Consider the following 16,053-nt stretch of genomic DNA (forward strand, 5'->3'; position numbering starts at 1 on the left):
CATTTTGGAAAAAATGCACCATATCGATATCAGTTAGTAATTCTAACTCGACCCCTGTAAACTTCAACATAGCATCCCAAGATAGACCTGGAGATGTGAAATAATGAGCAGGATCCAATTTGTATGTACCCAAACTCATATTTCTGAAATTTTCAAAAATATCACACAACAACAGAACATCAGATTTCAAGTAAATGTCAGAATATTCACCTAAATCCCGACAATTGAACATGCCCCATACCTGTTTCACTCTATCATAATCCTCATCAGAAATATGCTTCTCATTCAGTTTATCATAAAAGTCCAACTTCGATGGTATACTTGAATAATTCAATTTATCCAAACAATCGATAAAGTTATAAGGAAAAACACCTTTCTGCCTCATTAGCTGAAATTTATCATTTTCTGGAAAATATTTTTTAGTTTCAACAAAATGTTTTTCATCCAAATTATCACCCAACTCTTGTAGAGATGCAGCCAAAAATTTGAAGCTGTCCACAAATCTCAATTTCAAATTTTTTTTTTTTATTTGACCATTTCGATACAATGTATTTTCCATGAATAGATGTTTCGTGAAAGAAACATATTTCTCTTTAGTTTGAGCGATGACATCAACTTTATTTTTATCGGTACATAACTCCTTTATGAATAAGTGGCAGTCATACCCGCTGAGATTATGGAAAATGATTGGAATGAATTCGGGCAATTTGAAATTGAGATTACAAATGGAATGAGTAGCTCCATTTCTTTTTTTCCCCGTTAGATGGCAATGATCACGTACTTTAATATCACCCTCTTCAAATTTATTTCCACATATCCCACATGTGGTGGCAATATTGAAGTCATGCTCTTCCTCAGCAGTCAAAGGACTCATCGGAACCACATTTTTCAAATATTTGTGATAAATATTGGTTACGTCAGCCTCCAAGTTTGAAACAAATACTTTAGCTGCATCAGCACCTCTGTATAATACAAATTTGGAGATTGAATCATCGAAAGAACACTTTATGATATATGAGAAAGCATATGGTTCATGAAGATAAGTTTTATTTGTGAAAGAGTGTGCAGGATTTGGTTCATTTGTGTGCACTGGTTTCAAAATAGATTCAAAATCAGCATACACAACGAATGGAACTTTCAATTGTTTTTCGAAATTTTCAAATTTCAAAATATTTTCAGGTACACATTTACCAAATTTGTCAATTCTTAAATTAGTGTTCGGTGTTGTTGTTGATATGTGATTACAATCATTTAACTGGTGTCGCAATAAAGCCCGCTCATCGCTAAAGTACAATAAACAACCATCACAAAAATATTTTTTGTGGTGGTGTGCAGATATTTGGGATGATACTAGTCTCGATAAATCCTTTATCCAACAATAATGACTATTACCAGATTCGTCTGTGATATTCAATAGATTCACATGACTGTTAAGCCTAGATTTTGAATAATGTAATGGGCCTACAACTTCATATTCGATTTTGCCATTTTTGAAAGTGTTCTCCAACCCATAAACATTGATAGAGCAATTATTCATAATCTCAAATTTAGGGATATCTTTCAACTTAACTGGAAATTCCATAGCTGCTACATTCAATACGGTTGAAAAGTGCGGGTATGACGAAAGTTCACACACTCTCGCACTGGCAGGATATAAAGCTGAAGTCACAGCCCATGCAAAGCAGTAATGGTCCTGATTCACAACATTCACCACACTTTTCTTGGACTCGATGAATTTGGGAAGTTTGATGTAAGAAGATCCACCAAGGGGGCTAAACTTATTAACATTCACCTCCAAATACAAAATTTTCTCAATTGTCCAACCTGAAAACAGAGATTATTTTTCGACACACTCAATTGATGATGTTTAGAATAGATCACATACCTGAATCTCGATGTTGAAATTCCATCGCTTGGGCAGTCAAACTATCAGCAAAATTGTTATATACCACATTCAAATCATTCGATTGATCAATAACTTGATTGGAACTATTGAATGCTTTAACATCACAGTACTCTTTAGTTTGTAGATTGTAGCGCCCAAACACCTCCATATTCACTTTCACAATTTTATGAATGACCAACACTTCTTCCAGTAGTTTCAACACTTTCTGCTTCAATTCATTGAAGAATGTGTTGTAATCCATATGGTGATTTTGACTATCCACCCTATAGCTCACAATTCTACACTTGAACGCTGTGCCTACAATTTTAACACCTTCCCCATAATGCACACATGCATTCGTTCTATGGTGCAAAGTTCTACGATGTACATTCATCTGATCACTTGAAATTGTCAAATTGCAGCACTGGCATGTCTGCATTACCGGAGGTGCTGGGGGGTTTAACCTCATCCTCTTCGGAGTTGATGCTTCTCCATCATTCTCAGTTGATGGTCCTCCATAACTCATCAACGTACATGAATCGCGCTGATGACGACGCAGGTTGTCACTGCGTGTGAAATTTTTCCCACATTCGTTGCACATATACATTTTGTATGAAATTATATGAACCACAAGATTAGGAGGAGAATGCGAACTGAGTGAAACATTCACATCGCACTCCCGTTAAAAGTATTCCCCCCCACCACTACATGTTCAAGGTTATATGACATGCATATATATCAAGGTTGTAAGATGCTCTCCAAGGTTGAACCTCAAGGTCACATATTAGGAATAGCTTGAATTCTCAAGTTCAAATTTCATGTTCGAAGTTATATAGCATACACATAGCTCAAGGTTGATCTTGAAGGTAAAGCACAAGTTCAGAGTCATGTATTGCAGATATAATGGATAAAATGAAGATCATATGATGTGACAAGGTTTAACATCGAGGTCACGTATTGAGCAAGGATAAATCTCAAGGTCGAATCGCATGGTCATATTGAACGTGCATAATGCAAGATCATGAGGTATCTTTCAAGACCAAACTTCAAGGTCACATATCGAGGAACAGACTCAAATCTCAAGGTCGACACCCATGATCAAGGTCATATCATCTGACACGTAACTGAAGGTCATATGACGTCATTCAAGGACAAGGTCAAATGGTGGGGGGAGGTCCTCAAGCGGCCTTAGACAACTACTTCAGTCATATTAGGAAACGCTAGTTGAAGTTCCAGAAAGTCACATACCTTTTTGCTACCTGTTGAATATGTACTACGGAGTTAACAAGTGAGAATTTTTCCAGCAGAAAACCTTCAAACCCAAGATGAGATAGGCTGTAGGGAATCATTCAATCCAGAGCTCCGAAGAGTATCCAACAAGAACCTCAATAATTCGAAACAATTCTCTTGTTGTCCTAACGAGTATCCAGTGGACTTCAAAAACTCGGTTAGTGGGAAAAAGAATACATTCTTACGAGACTGCAGTTGCATGAACAGGTGTTTGAGTTTGGTGAATAAGTAGGGAACGTTCTCGTTCTTGTTCTTCGTTAAAATCTTTTTCTTGAAAATTTTTGTCACAAACAACACTTGTAAAATGCTATTCATGTAGCAAGTGTTTTCCAAATTATTTAATCCAATTTTCTTCGAATGACTTTCAGGACTGATTCGTAAGGAAGAACATGTTCCCCAAAATCTACATCAGAACCATTTCTCAAGCTACAATCGATCCTTCCAAGTGATGAAAGGTTTCGTAGAGAAATCGATTCATCTTTTGTTCCCTGAAGCTCTTCCACTGAAAGAGATGAATGTTGGGTTTTGTTTTTTTAATGTTGAACCGACGCGACGAAACTTTATTCTTCACTTATATATTGGCCTTGAGTTAATAAATGAATGAAAAATTATTCAAATATCATTTCCAGAAATTTTATCGAATCGATTATAACCTATGTATTTTTTTAGGGTTGATGAAAAGCAAACTGTTCTCAACTTGGAACAGAACCTTGAAGGATATGAAGCAACTCGCCAGTCTATGAATTCGACATTGACCAATAACCTACACAATATCTCTGCATTTCTGGAAGCTAAGACTAAGGAACAAAAAACTTTTGAAGTTTACTCAATAATGATTTTCTCTGCTACTTTGACGGCACTGATAACGTCTTATGCAAATTTCGATTTTTGTAGGAGAGCATCCATAAATATTCATAAGGCATTGGTTGGTAGTATTATCAGAGCTGTTATGTCTTTCTTCGATACACACTATATTGGCAATGTTTTGAATCGATTTTCTGCAGATTTAGCACTGATTGATGAAAATGTTCCTTTCATCTCCCGAGACTGTCTAAGGGTGAGTTAAGAATGAAAAATAATTCGTAAAAATTCATTCTTGTTTTTTCAGACTATATTTTCTATAATTGGTCATTTGAGTCTCTTGCTCTCTGTAGATATACAATTACTGGTGTATATTTTGTTCGTTTTCACTTTATTATTGATCCTCAGGAGATTTTGTATACCTGCTGCTAGAAGCTTGAAACGACTGGAGGCATCGAGTAAGTTTTCAAATATTTCTTCAAATATTTTTTTTCACAATATCTAGTCGTTAACTCAATCAACAATGACATGATTATGTAATGTCAACAATTCCTTATTGAATATATGCATTTGTTTCATTGTTTTCGGACCAATACCCATTGGTTTTGACATCGACAGAGAACTCAATCATCGAATATCGATGATGAAAGACGCTCTCCTCTATCTTTCAGTGGTTCAGCCTAGTATGACTGATGATACCTAAGGCGGGTCGAAATAGCGCTGTTTGCGTTACGTTTGAACTCTGGGTTTCAACTTGTTGCCTTGCAGTGAAAGCTACAGTGAAAGATAGAGGACGAATCTCGACGGTCGATATTGACGCTTGGTTTTGTAACTGTTAGCCTTGGGGGAGACTCATTTATCTTTGATATTCGATGATTGAGTTCCCTATCAATTCCACAAATGGCATCTTCTTGATGGGAAAGTCATCATCCATACTTACTCAGATTCTTTAAGGACAGTGGAGTCCAACAATTGTGATATAACCTAGCACCTCTGATGAAACCTGTGGCCGATCGAAACAACGTTGCCTGTTGTTGGGTCATAAATGCTTTGTTTTTGCGCTCTTGTTTTCAACTGTCAATTGTTAACGTACAAAATGAAACGAGTACCCAATATCCTGAAAAATCAGAGAAATGAAACTTACCATAAATTTATGGATGAATCCGTTACTTCCTAAGTTTCAATACAAGTTGTATTTGTGACTAACGTTACTGCAGTTTCGCCTTACAAGGACTTTTCAAACAATGTACACCCTCATCTATCTATACAACCACATTAGGTAATTACATACGGTACTTTATCACCTACTTTATTACCTGAATTTTGTTAACCTCCGACGATGTCGATACGTTAATATGAGAACCAGCGAGTAAACAGGTCAATTTAGTCATTCAGTAAGTTACATCCACAATGCCTATGTTTGTGAATTTCCAAGGATTCCAAATATCTGAGTTTCCAACCTTTGCCTGAATAATGTTAAACTTCCTCATCGTTCAGATTCAGGAAGTTGTGATTGAAATTCAAGGAATGGTTTGAAAACTCCCTAGTCTGAAGAACCTTTTATATTTAGCATACTCTGTTGAGGAATTTCAACCACATTGTCCAACATAAACATTTATACTCCAGACACTCCATCTTTTTCACGTTATCTTTGGAAACAAAAAAGAAATAACCTGGCATGTGGTCTGAATGCCATTTTCATATTGTTTTTCCTGAAAAATTTCACAATTGTCCCTGTTCTTTCACCAAAATATGTTAAAGTTATATACTTCATGGTTTCTGGTTGATTGATCTGGGAGTATATCAATCTATAAATAATTTAAGGCTTTCTGTTCTAACTTTTGGATTGTGTCTGCGTTGACACCATTATTCTGTCCTATCTGTATAATTGTTTCAATTTCTCTATCCAGATCGTTAGCAGACAAAGGTAACGAGAATGCTGTGCTAATTTATGGCTGTCGGGATGAAAATAATTAGTTGGGATTGTGATGTCTATATAGCTCTGTTTTCTGAATACATTGAACTCAAATTTATTACGATTATTAGTTATGGCCAGGTCTGAAGAAACAACCTGTTTCTCTATCTCTGTTTCGAGAAATAAAGAAAGGGATTAATTTCCTAGTTTCAATTCTCATTTTTCATGCTGATCTCCTACCATGTAGTCACAGCTACATTCATTAAATTACCCAATATCCAACTACCTTTTTGGCACTGTCACTAGTACCAAAGCTTTAAGGAAGCCTCTGGTGTCGTGATGGATATTAATGACTCTCATTCAGAAAGTAAATCAAATCAAGATTTAAAAAGGGAGAAAAAAATGAAATATTGATATTATTGAATGGTCGTTGTCCAGTAATAATCGATCTGAGTTTATCCATACTTTTTCAAAGTATTTTTCAGTTCTTTTTTTAGCAATCTCTTCCATAAAGATTTTCTGTATATGTTCTTAGTACACTCATTTACTTAAGCCATAATAAACCCTTGTGGGTTGCGGTAGAGGGTCGAATAGACCCCCTCACTTCGGACATAACGTAACCTAACACTCATTTTCTGATTTGGTTCCGACTTTGGGCCATATACGAAGTTGATGGTCCATGTCTTATGACACTAAATGGTAGTTGGAAAAATTATTAAAAAATTGTATGTCACGACCAGCTACTAGAAAGTGGCACTTAATACTTGCAGAATGTACTTCAACATATAATATGGTCATGAGTAAAGCTACCTATATATTACCAATGGGTGAACTTGTGAAAAATTGACCAAGAAAATTGATTTACAAAAAAAAATAGGATAAATGAATTGGTATGTTAATGATATAAAAACGGCAACTGTACATCAAGGCACATATATACAGTGTGTAACAACGAAAACTTAACAGAGTCGTTTCTGAATATAAAAAGTAAGATTTTTAAAAAAACTCGGACACGTCGATTTCTATTTAAAGGGGGACACCTTTCAGATTAATCGGAGGGGTGCGTCCGACGACCCTTATTTAGATAGGGGAAGTAGGTCGAGTGGCACCTTGTTTTAAAGGTCTTTTGGATATCTGAGTTTTTGTAACGATTAGTTTTCGAGATAATTTGAAGTTGAAATTGCCATGTTAATAATACATTAGACAGACCACTCGGTAACTTGTATGCCTAAATAAAAAAAATTCGAGCGATTCATCTTATCAGTTTTTTGTTAAATAAAATCCCTTTTTTAAAATCAAAACCCACTCCTCTTCTTCCAGTTTTCATTAGTACATCGTTCGATTGTTTTCTTTGAACGGGTCGTGTATTGTTATTTGTTTAAAAATGCCTTATACTACTGCTGAAAGGGTTTCAGTTATTGCTTTATTTTTTGGCAACGACCAAAATGCTAACAGAACATCAATTTTATTTAACGAGCAAAACCCTTGTAAACACCTAAGCAGAAATCACGTTCTGGATTTGGTCACAAAATTCAGGGAGACAGGTTCGGTTTCAAATAAGAAAAAAAATGTTCAGAGAAGGGTAGTGAATGACGATGATGCGATTGAAGTGATTGATCAAGTCATCGCCAATCCCAGGTTAAGTACCAGAGGTTTATCAGCAATGGCCAGAATAAGCCATATGAGCGCATGGAGAATCCTTAAAAACCACAAATTCCATCCTTAAAAAATTAAACTTGTTCATGAACTCGATGAGGATGATTTTGACCGAAGACAGCAGTTTTGTGAGGATATGAGTGAGAGATTAATGCAAAATCCCCAGCTGCTTTATAACATCTGTTTTTTGGACGAAAGCTCATTTTATTCAAATGGTTGCGTGAACCGTCACAATTGCCGTTATTGGTCGGATGAAAATCAAAGACAATACGCAGAAATACATACCCAACATCCCCAAAAGTTGAATGTCTGGGCCGGAATATTAGGCAATCATATTATAGGTCCATTTTTCATTGAAGGAAATTTAACCGCTGATTCTCATTTACAACTTCTTGAAGAAGCAATACAACCTCGTATAGTTGAAATAATTGAACAGGATCCAAGATGTCAAGATGAATTTATCCATTCTCAACAAGACGATGCACCACCCCATTATGCGCAGCAGGTTCGAAATTTTTTGAATAATCTTTTTGAAGAACAAAGGATTGGCAGAAGAGTTCCAATTGAATGGCCAGCACGATCACCAGATTTAACACCACTGGACTAATTTTTGTGGGGATATTTGAAGTGTAAAGTTTATGCTACACAGCCAGCCAATTTGGATGAATTACGTCGCACCCCGAGGGGGTGCGTACTACAAAAAATTTGATTAGTCTGAAAGGTGTCCCCTCTTTGATTAGAAATCGACGTGTCCGAGCTTTTTTTGAAAATTTCACTTTTTATATTCAAAAACGGCTCTGTTAAGTTTTCGTTGTTACACACTGTATAAATCGTAATTGTAATTGAATAAAATACAAAAACTACCTACCACGGCCTTCAGAAAATATCGTATTGAAGTTACAATTGACATAAACAAAGTATTATATTTTTTTCTCTCTTTCAGTGAGTAGTTGAAACTTGAACGGTTATCAAATCACATGAATAGAAAGTAATGTACGTGAACTCCAAGTGTCGCTTGGCATAATAATCACAATTTTTCATGGATTTTTACTCTCGTTCATATGGGGGTAAAAAAAGCTAACGCTGAAAAAGCGGATAATTGATTGTATGTATGTTTCAGAATCCGAAAATACCATTTTTACTATCAAGCTGTTTTCTCACAAATATTAATTAGGTATACATTCGACTTCTCTCCACCCTGGTTTCTCATGAATTTTAATTTAATAATAATAACAAAGAATAGAGTGACAAGAGGTGAAGATCAGGAATAAAGTGACAATCAACATGGAAATTTCGAAGCAATCAGTTTCGTTTTGTAAACACGATTTCAGGTCGAAGGTAATACATATGTCATGTGCATTAAACTATGACAATTTGATATGGCCAGTTGAACTCATCCGATGAACAACATGTTGAAAAAGTACTAAAACATTAAAAGGAATACTGACAGTATTTCGAAGTTCCAAATGTAGTGAATCCAGTATAAAAAACGTAGGAAATGAAAAGCCAAAAATTATTTTTTCTCTTAGAATCTTCATCAGGAAATGCTTTGAACTGAATTACCATAGGTGATAATTGGCTTCTTTGCTGAACATTTCAGGATACCTCAATATCTATTTTGTATCTCATTCAAATTGCTTCAATTTTTCTCAGAAGGTTGGAGGAGCTCAATAATTCAATCAAAACCCCGTATGAGAACTTGTGGAATCCAAGAACGATTGAATGGAATAGTTTGCCTCGATAGCCGATGTTTCAAATAAGAATTATAATTTTCAATTTAGTTTTGTATCCGATGACTCCGAATTACGATTTCATTAGTTCGGACTTCCATTGTCTAAGGTGTAAAAATTTCCAGGTGTAAAAATAACGATTTGGTGTTGGGAAAAAACTCCAGTAATATTAAACAAAAGGTTACCTGAAAAAATAAAAATTATGGTAAGAAGACAATGGAATAAAATACAAGTAACAACCAAAAATTTAAAAAAAATTCAATATTAACACGAAATGATAATTAAAAAAATTATTAACAAGAAATGAAAATTACAAATTGAAAGATTCCAAACAAATTTAATTCACGATGTTTCGATTGTTAGTATCTATAATGGTCTTCCGGTAATAACTGGACTTTTCTCAGAGATCTGACTGATTATAGGTCACTCGAGTACTTTCACCTATCCTCTTGTCCCTCTCTATGCTTCATCGGTTTTAGCGGGAGCTGAACGTTTGGCGGGAGTTGGTCGTGTTCCGCTTCTTTAAATTTTTTCCTAAACCAGTGTTCCTCCTTGTGGATAATCTCAGCTTGAGCCCACTTGATGTTATGATGATGAGTCCAAACATGCTCTGCTATTCCGGATTTGCTGGTTTCTCCTTGCTGTGTGTTTCTTGTGTTCAGCAATGCGAACTTTCAATTGCCTCTTAGTTTCACCAATGTATGATTTTCCGCACACGCAGGGTATCCGGTAAATGCAATTCTTGGAATCGCAGTCCGCGTTTGGTGGCCTAATTTTCGTGAGGCTGCTACTGATAGTGTTCCCAGATCTGAAACAGGTTCTGATGTTATACTTGGACCCAATCCCGACAATCCTCTGATGTAGGGGAATACAAGTACTGGTTGTGGCGGCTTCTCTTCCTTGTGGAGCTCTTGAGGTCTTCTAGCTAATCTGATCCACCATCACTCTGGAGTTGAAGGTCCTTTTCGAGACCTTCCTTCGTATTACAGAGCCCGAAAGCACGGTCTAGTAGAGTTTTGATGATTCCTCTCTCAGTCGATTGATGGTGGTTGAATTCCTGGATCAGATACTGTCCTGTATGAGTGGGTTTTCGATATACAGATGTTTCCCATTTAGTGTCGGTTCTCTTTACCAATACGTCTAAGAATGACAATTCGTTGTGGACTTCCTTCTCCATTGGAGAATTGATGGAAGGACTTACGCTGTTGATGTGTTTCAGAAAGGCGTCTAGTTCAGTATTCCCATGGTTCCATATTATGAAGGTGTCGTCCACGTATCTCAACCAGACTCTTCAATGGCCAGAGTTTCAAGCTCCAAATATATCATCATATATTGGCTATAACCGGTGAAAGTGGCGATCCCATTGGCAGTCCCTCATCTTTCGTAAAGAGTTCGTGCTTCAATTGAAAGTAGCAGTTTCGTACACAGCATCCTAATGTCCGAACTTATAGAATGCGCTATGAAACATTGTCAACCACCTTCAAACAAACGTCCGAATTACGAATTTGAAGGAAATTTCAATTTTTAACACAGAAGCTACCGGAGGAATAGTTTCATAACTATTAGTTCAATTGTTTTGTTGATTCACACTATTGCCATTTAAAATAAGTGGGGGGTTCATTGAATTCATAGCGATATCTTGAAACATGTGCCAAACCTTCAAATCGGCAATTATCGAAATACCATCACACGAAAAAAGTATTTTGGAAATTACTGTAGATACAACTGTTGCTGTTTAAGAAATGAAAAAAAATCTTCACATTAAAAAAATGTCAAAAAAAATTGTTCTTAGAACTTCACCTTGATCATTGATCATGCCCATATAATATTGTTATTGAAATCTACACTGGAAACGCTGCCCTTAAATAGTGTAGGGATATTCAAGTGTTTTTTTTTTCAGGTCGAAGTCCTATGATCGGGCATCTCAATGCTTCACTAGAAGGTTTGACAACAATCAGAGCTTACAAGGCAGAAGCAATCCTTATGGATGAATTCGATCGACATCAAGATTTATATACATCTGCGCATTTCACTTCATTGTGTTCAATGAGAGGATTTATCTTTTTCATGGAAATTATAGGTTCTACTATGGTGAAAGCAGTTATTATAAAGTTTCTTTTCTTTGCTACAGGTGAGTCAGTTACAGGAACTGTTGTACCGGGGTAATAAAAAAGTAGAGGTTGTTTTCTTTGTAAAATATCTCGTCGAAGCTCATTCAGGCTTTTTTCACCAACTCTATACTAAAATTCATGACTCAAATCTGATACCACTTTTCTCTAAGTATACGAAGTATGAAATAGAGTTCAACCAACCATTGGAAAAGGAAAATAATATCTTTCAAATAATTATTGATCCATCATTACTATTTATAACATCTGAAATGAAATGTTCGGCTATCCATGATAATAATTACACAATTTTCACACTATGAACAATCTCAATAACAAAATTATAAATGATTGATTCTGGTATACGAGTATATGTTGATTCTTGCGTTTTTATGGAAACATGTTCATCAAGGGCGAGGGAATAACATCTTGCTGGTTGCTTAGGATTACATTTGAATCTGAAGAAAGGGTGGTTAGGTAACAGAATCATTTTTTTCAATCCAATCATTTTCTTTCCGACGTTTCGAATTTAAAAAAATTCTGCTTCGGGGCTCTAAAACAATGAATTTTCATAAACACACCTCCACAAAACTTATACTATTATCATTGCTTCAATTTTACAAGAAAAAATGAATTCCTAATTAAATCAGTCACCGAAAAGTTGTTTATTGGTGGTAATAATTTACCTATTCTAAGAACCATCAGACATATTAGATACATGATAAAAAATAAAAAACACTCCAACCACCAACTTTTCGAGACAACACCAACACAAAACGACATGAAACAAACGAATGGCCTAATCTGTTGATAAGGTGTTTTTTAATCAATGGCAGTAAGAGAAAGAATAAAATGGAGAAATCATTTAGGCATTTCACTTATCAAATTGAAATATGTAGTGTCGGTTAAACCGGACGGTATCTTAAAACACTAGTTTCAGAACACATGAGAGATTTTAAGAAACTAAATTTAAAAAAATCCACAGCCCTCGCTGAATATGAAAAATAATGTCTACACATTTTTTATTTTGATCCAACTATTCTACATCTTCTACCATATTTATGAGCGAAATGATGTATATCCTCAAATGCCATATTATTAACACTAGAAGGAATGTCGATGGCCTAATTACTGCATATTTCAATTCGATAGATAAAATACCTAAATGATTTATCCTTTTTTCATCCTTTTTATTTCTTTCATTGATTATAAAAAAGACACCTCCTTATAAGAATCACAGATGAAACCATTTGTTTATTTCATGTCGTTTTGTGTCGGTGTTGTTTCGAAAACCTACTGGCAAATCTGGAAGTCAATGAAAGCAAACATTCAAATTCCGTGTTAGGAATCACACGTTGAAAGGTAAGACCTCGTTAGTCCTTAGCTCGCACAAGTTCTCAACTTTTGAGAGTTGTCGTTCGTATGGGAGCGACAGCTGATTACCGGAAAAACAGATTTTAAACAGATTTTTAAACAGAACGATCGAAAAATGATTTATTGGCCATTCTTGAACTTGTGTTCATAAAATGCCAAGTATTATTATTTTCATGAATTATATGTTTTATTAGAAGTACTATTGCATTGTAATCGATTTTTAAACTACCTGTTCAACTAGAATTATTCATTTATTCCATCTTTTGTACCTACCTGTTGTTATGTAAGAAACATTGTTTGAATCTGTTTTAAATCTGTTTTTCCGTTAATCAGGTGTCGCCCCCATACCAACGACAACTGTCAGAAGTTGAGAAACTTGAGCGAGCTAAGGACTAACGAGGTCTCACCTTTTAACGTGTGATTCCTAACACGGTAGAATAGTTGGATATACCGGTCCAACTAACGAATTTATAGTGTGAACATTATTATCGTGGATAGTTTTATCAACTTTCATGCAGTAACAAGTTAAGGTATACAAAATTTGAAATCTTTTGATCATAGATTTGAAACTTGTTATGAAAATTCAACTCTATATTGAAAATTTTTGGTAGCTAGTTAGATATTCAATATCCCTGTTTTACATAGAACTACTAGAGCTCCTCTTGCAACCATGTGTCAATAACTCAAAATATGTTTAAAAACATTATAATCAAACAAATTATCAATTTATCATCAACTAACTTCAACTAATCTACTAATATTTTGAAAACCATAGTGTTGAGTTCACTTTTACTTTCATTTTCACTTTTATTTTTACTTTTATCTTTATTTTTCATGTTTATGGCTTGTAAATTAATATGAATTATTTGTAATATTATATATTTGTATATTTATCCATGTAATTAGACCAGTTGATCTGTTTGGATATTAATAAATAAATAAATATCTAAAGCTCCGATCATTGAATTCAACTAGTTATTGTTACAAAACCAGAAACACAGAAAGCTTTCGTAATTCAACACCAGACTGAAATAAATCTGGTACTATACTGAATCAGGAACGCATTGTTGAACTAGGCTCTTTACAAAGGATGAGCTTGAGTACATTTCCACTTACGAAAAAGCCATCCATAAAATCGATAGAAGACTCAAAATAATGAATATCATCGACAAATGGGGTTCCTAAGACAATCTGCGACATCGACCACAGAATGAAATTCATCTTTTGTCTTTCTCTGTTAGTAACTATATAAATCCAAAGCCACCAACTTCTGATGGCACTGTTCATATCTACCCAAATTCTCATCAGCGGTGCTGTCTGTCAGTAAAACCTGTAGATAAAAAGAGAAGGCAAATTCCGTTCGGCAGTTCGTATCGAACTTTGGCGTTGAAACGTACAGCTGATTGTTAATCAACTCTTATGTCCATCCCATGGGAGTCTTCCCATTGTTCTTTGAAAATAGTTGCACACATTAAAACATTTGTGGTTCAGCATGGCTCATGGATGCTTTGTCCTGGGGCTTGGTTTCACCAAGTTATCTAGCAGTTAGAGCCACAGAAAACAAATCTAGTCAGTTGATTGATCTCAGTTCTTCAAAAAAAAGTATATTAAGAATATCATCCATATACACTCCTTCATAATTTCCTATCATTATTATAAGAACTTGTGATGCACTGTTTGGAACCTTTGATGTAGTAATGAATATCACTGGAGTTTTATCCCAACACCGTTATTTTTACACCTTGATACGTGTTTCGATCACCCAGTGATCATCTTCAAGAGGAATATCAAACTGAGGAATTAAAGATCCTTTCCTAGTAGTCCGATTTATCCAGAATCACTACTTTGTTAATTTTGTAGGCTTTCGAATAAAAGACGGCTTTGTCTTTCAATCGCTTGATAATTTTTTTTGTTTCAACTATCGTTTATTGGATGTTTCGTTCCATCTGCTATCGTGTTTCTGGAAATTTGATGCCTGACTCTCTCTCGAACCAGTCCCTTCGAAAAATCTTCCTCTTGAAGATGACCACTTGGTGATTGAAACACTTGTCAAGGTATTTGAAATAATGGTTTGGGGGTGGGATAAAACTTCAGTAAAATTCGTTATTATGAGTATTAATTGACAAAATGGTTTAGACTTTCGCGGCTGAGATTTTCAGTGTCACTATTTTTCGAGTTTGAAAGCCGTGACACTGATGAATATTAATTATCAATAATTTGTAATCATTACAGAAAATCAACCTTTCTTCCAGATGTTAGTGCTGGCGATGTGGGGCTTGCCTTAACGCAAGTGGCGATGCTTGGTGGTTCTGTTCAATGGGGACTTCGACAATGGACAGAATTAGAAACCCAGTTAACTTCTTTGGAACGAGTTTTGGAATATACTGAAATTACTCCTGAGAAAGAAGGGGGAGAAGTACTAGATGATTGGCCAAGTAAAGGAAGTGTTGAATATGAGGATGTTTCACTCGCTTATAATAATGAAACAGTTCTTAAAAATTTATCTTTCGAAGTGGAACCAAAACAGAGAGTGGGCATAGTTGGACGAACTGGAGCAGGAAAATCTTCATTGATATCTTCAATTTTCAGATTGTATGATGTTCAGGGAAAAATAAAAATAGATGGCGTCAACATCAGAAATTTGTCACTGAAATTCCTCAGGAAAAAGCTTGCTATAATACCACAAGATCCAGTACTCTTCTCTGGTACAGCGCGTACAAATCTTGATCCATTCAGAGAATTTGAAGATAGAGATCTTTGGTCTGTTTTGGAGAAAGTGAATTTGAAAAAATCCATATCTGACCTGGATTTAGTCATAAGCAATGCATCAAACTTCAGTTCTGGACAGAAACAGCTATTCTGTTTGGCTAGAGCTCTTCTCCGGCAAACCAAAATCCTCATTTTGGATGAGGCAACTGCAAACATGGATCATGAAACGGATATCATGCTGCACAAAATAATAAATCAACATTTTCCAAATTGCACAATGTTCATCATTGCACATAGGTTGCATACTATTCTGGAATGTGACAAAGTGATGGTTCTGGACAGAGGTGCTATTGTAGAATTCAACGAACCATTGAAATTACTGGAAAATGAGAATGGACTCTTCTATAAAATGGTAAAACAGGCGGGACTACTGAATCATTTAGATTACCAGAAATAAATAGTTTTCCAAATCTTTGTTCCAATCACGAGAATTTATATTTCTGAACGTAAAAAATCACAATGAGTTTTTATTGATTTTTGTTTTTCCCTTTAGAACTCTCCAATAAATGAAAATTGAAAAAAATA

General features: G+C 35.3%; 1 protein-coding gene across 2 annotated transcripts in view; it reads left to right on the forward strand.

Moving 5' to 3' along the window:
• Positions 1-16,053, forward strand: part of LOC111512583 (probable multidrug resistance-associated protein lethal(2)03659) — a 51,189-nt gene extending 35,136 nt beyond the window's left edge. For both annotated transcript variants that reach the window (XM_074170865.1, XM_074170866.1), the window contains 4 exons: positions 3,845-4,232; positions 4,284-4,434; positions 11,178-11,408; positions 15,012-16,053. In XM_074170865.1, coding sequence (XP_074026966.1) covers positions 3,845-4,232; positions 4,284-4,434; positions 11,178-11,408; positions 15,012-15,925 — 1,684 coding nt within the window. In that variant the 3' untranslated portion in view covers positions 15,926-16,053. The remainder of the gene's footprint in view (positions 1-3,844; positions 4,233-4,283; positions 4,435-11,177; positions 11,409-15,011) is intronic.

Source organism: Leptinotarsa decemlineata, unplaced genomic scaffold (assembly GCF_025532065.1).
Source record: "Leptinotarsa decemlineata unplaced genomic scaffold, Ldec_3_MD MMD2_tig00000008_RagTag_RagTag, whole genome shotgun sequence".
NCBI classification, from domain to species: Eukaryota; Metazoa; Arthropoda; class Insecta; order Coleoptera; family Chrysomelidae; genus Leptinotarsa; species Leptinotarsa decemlineata.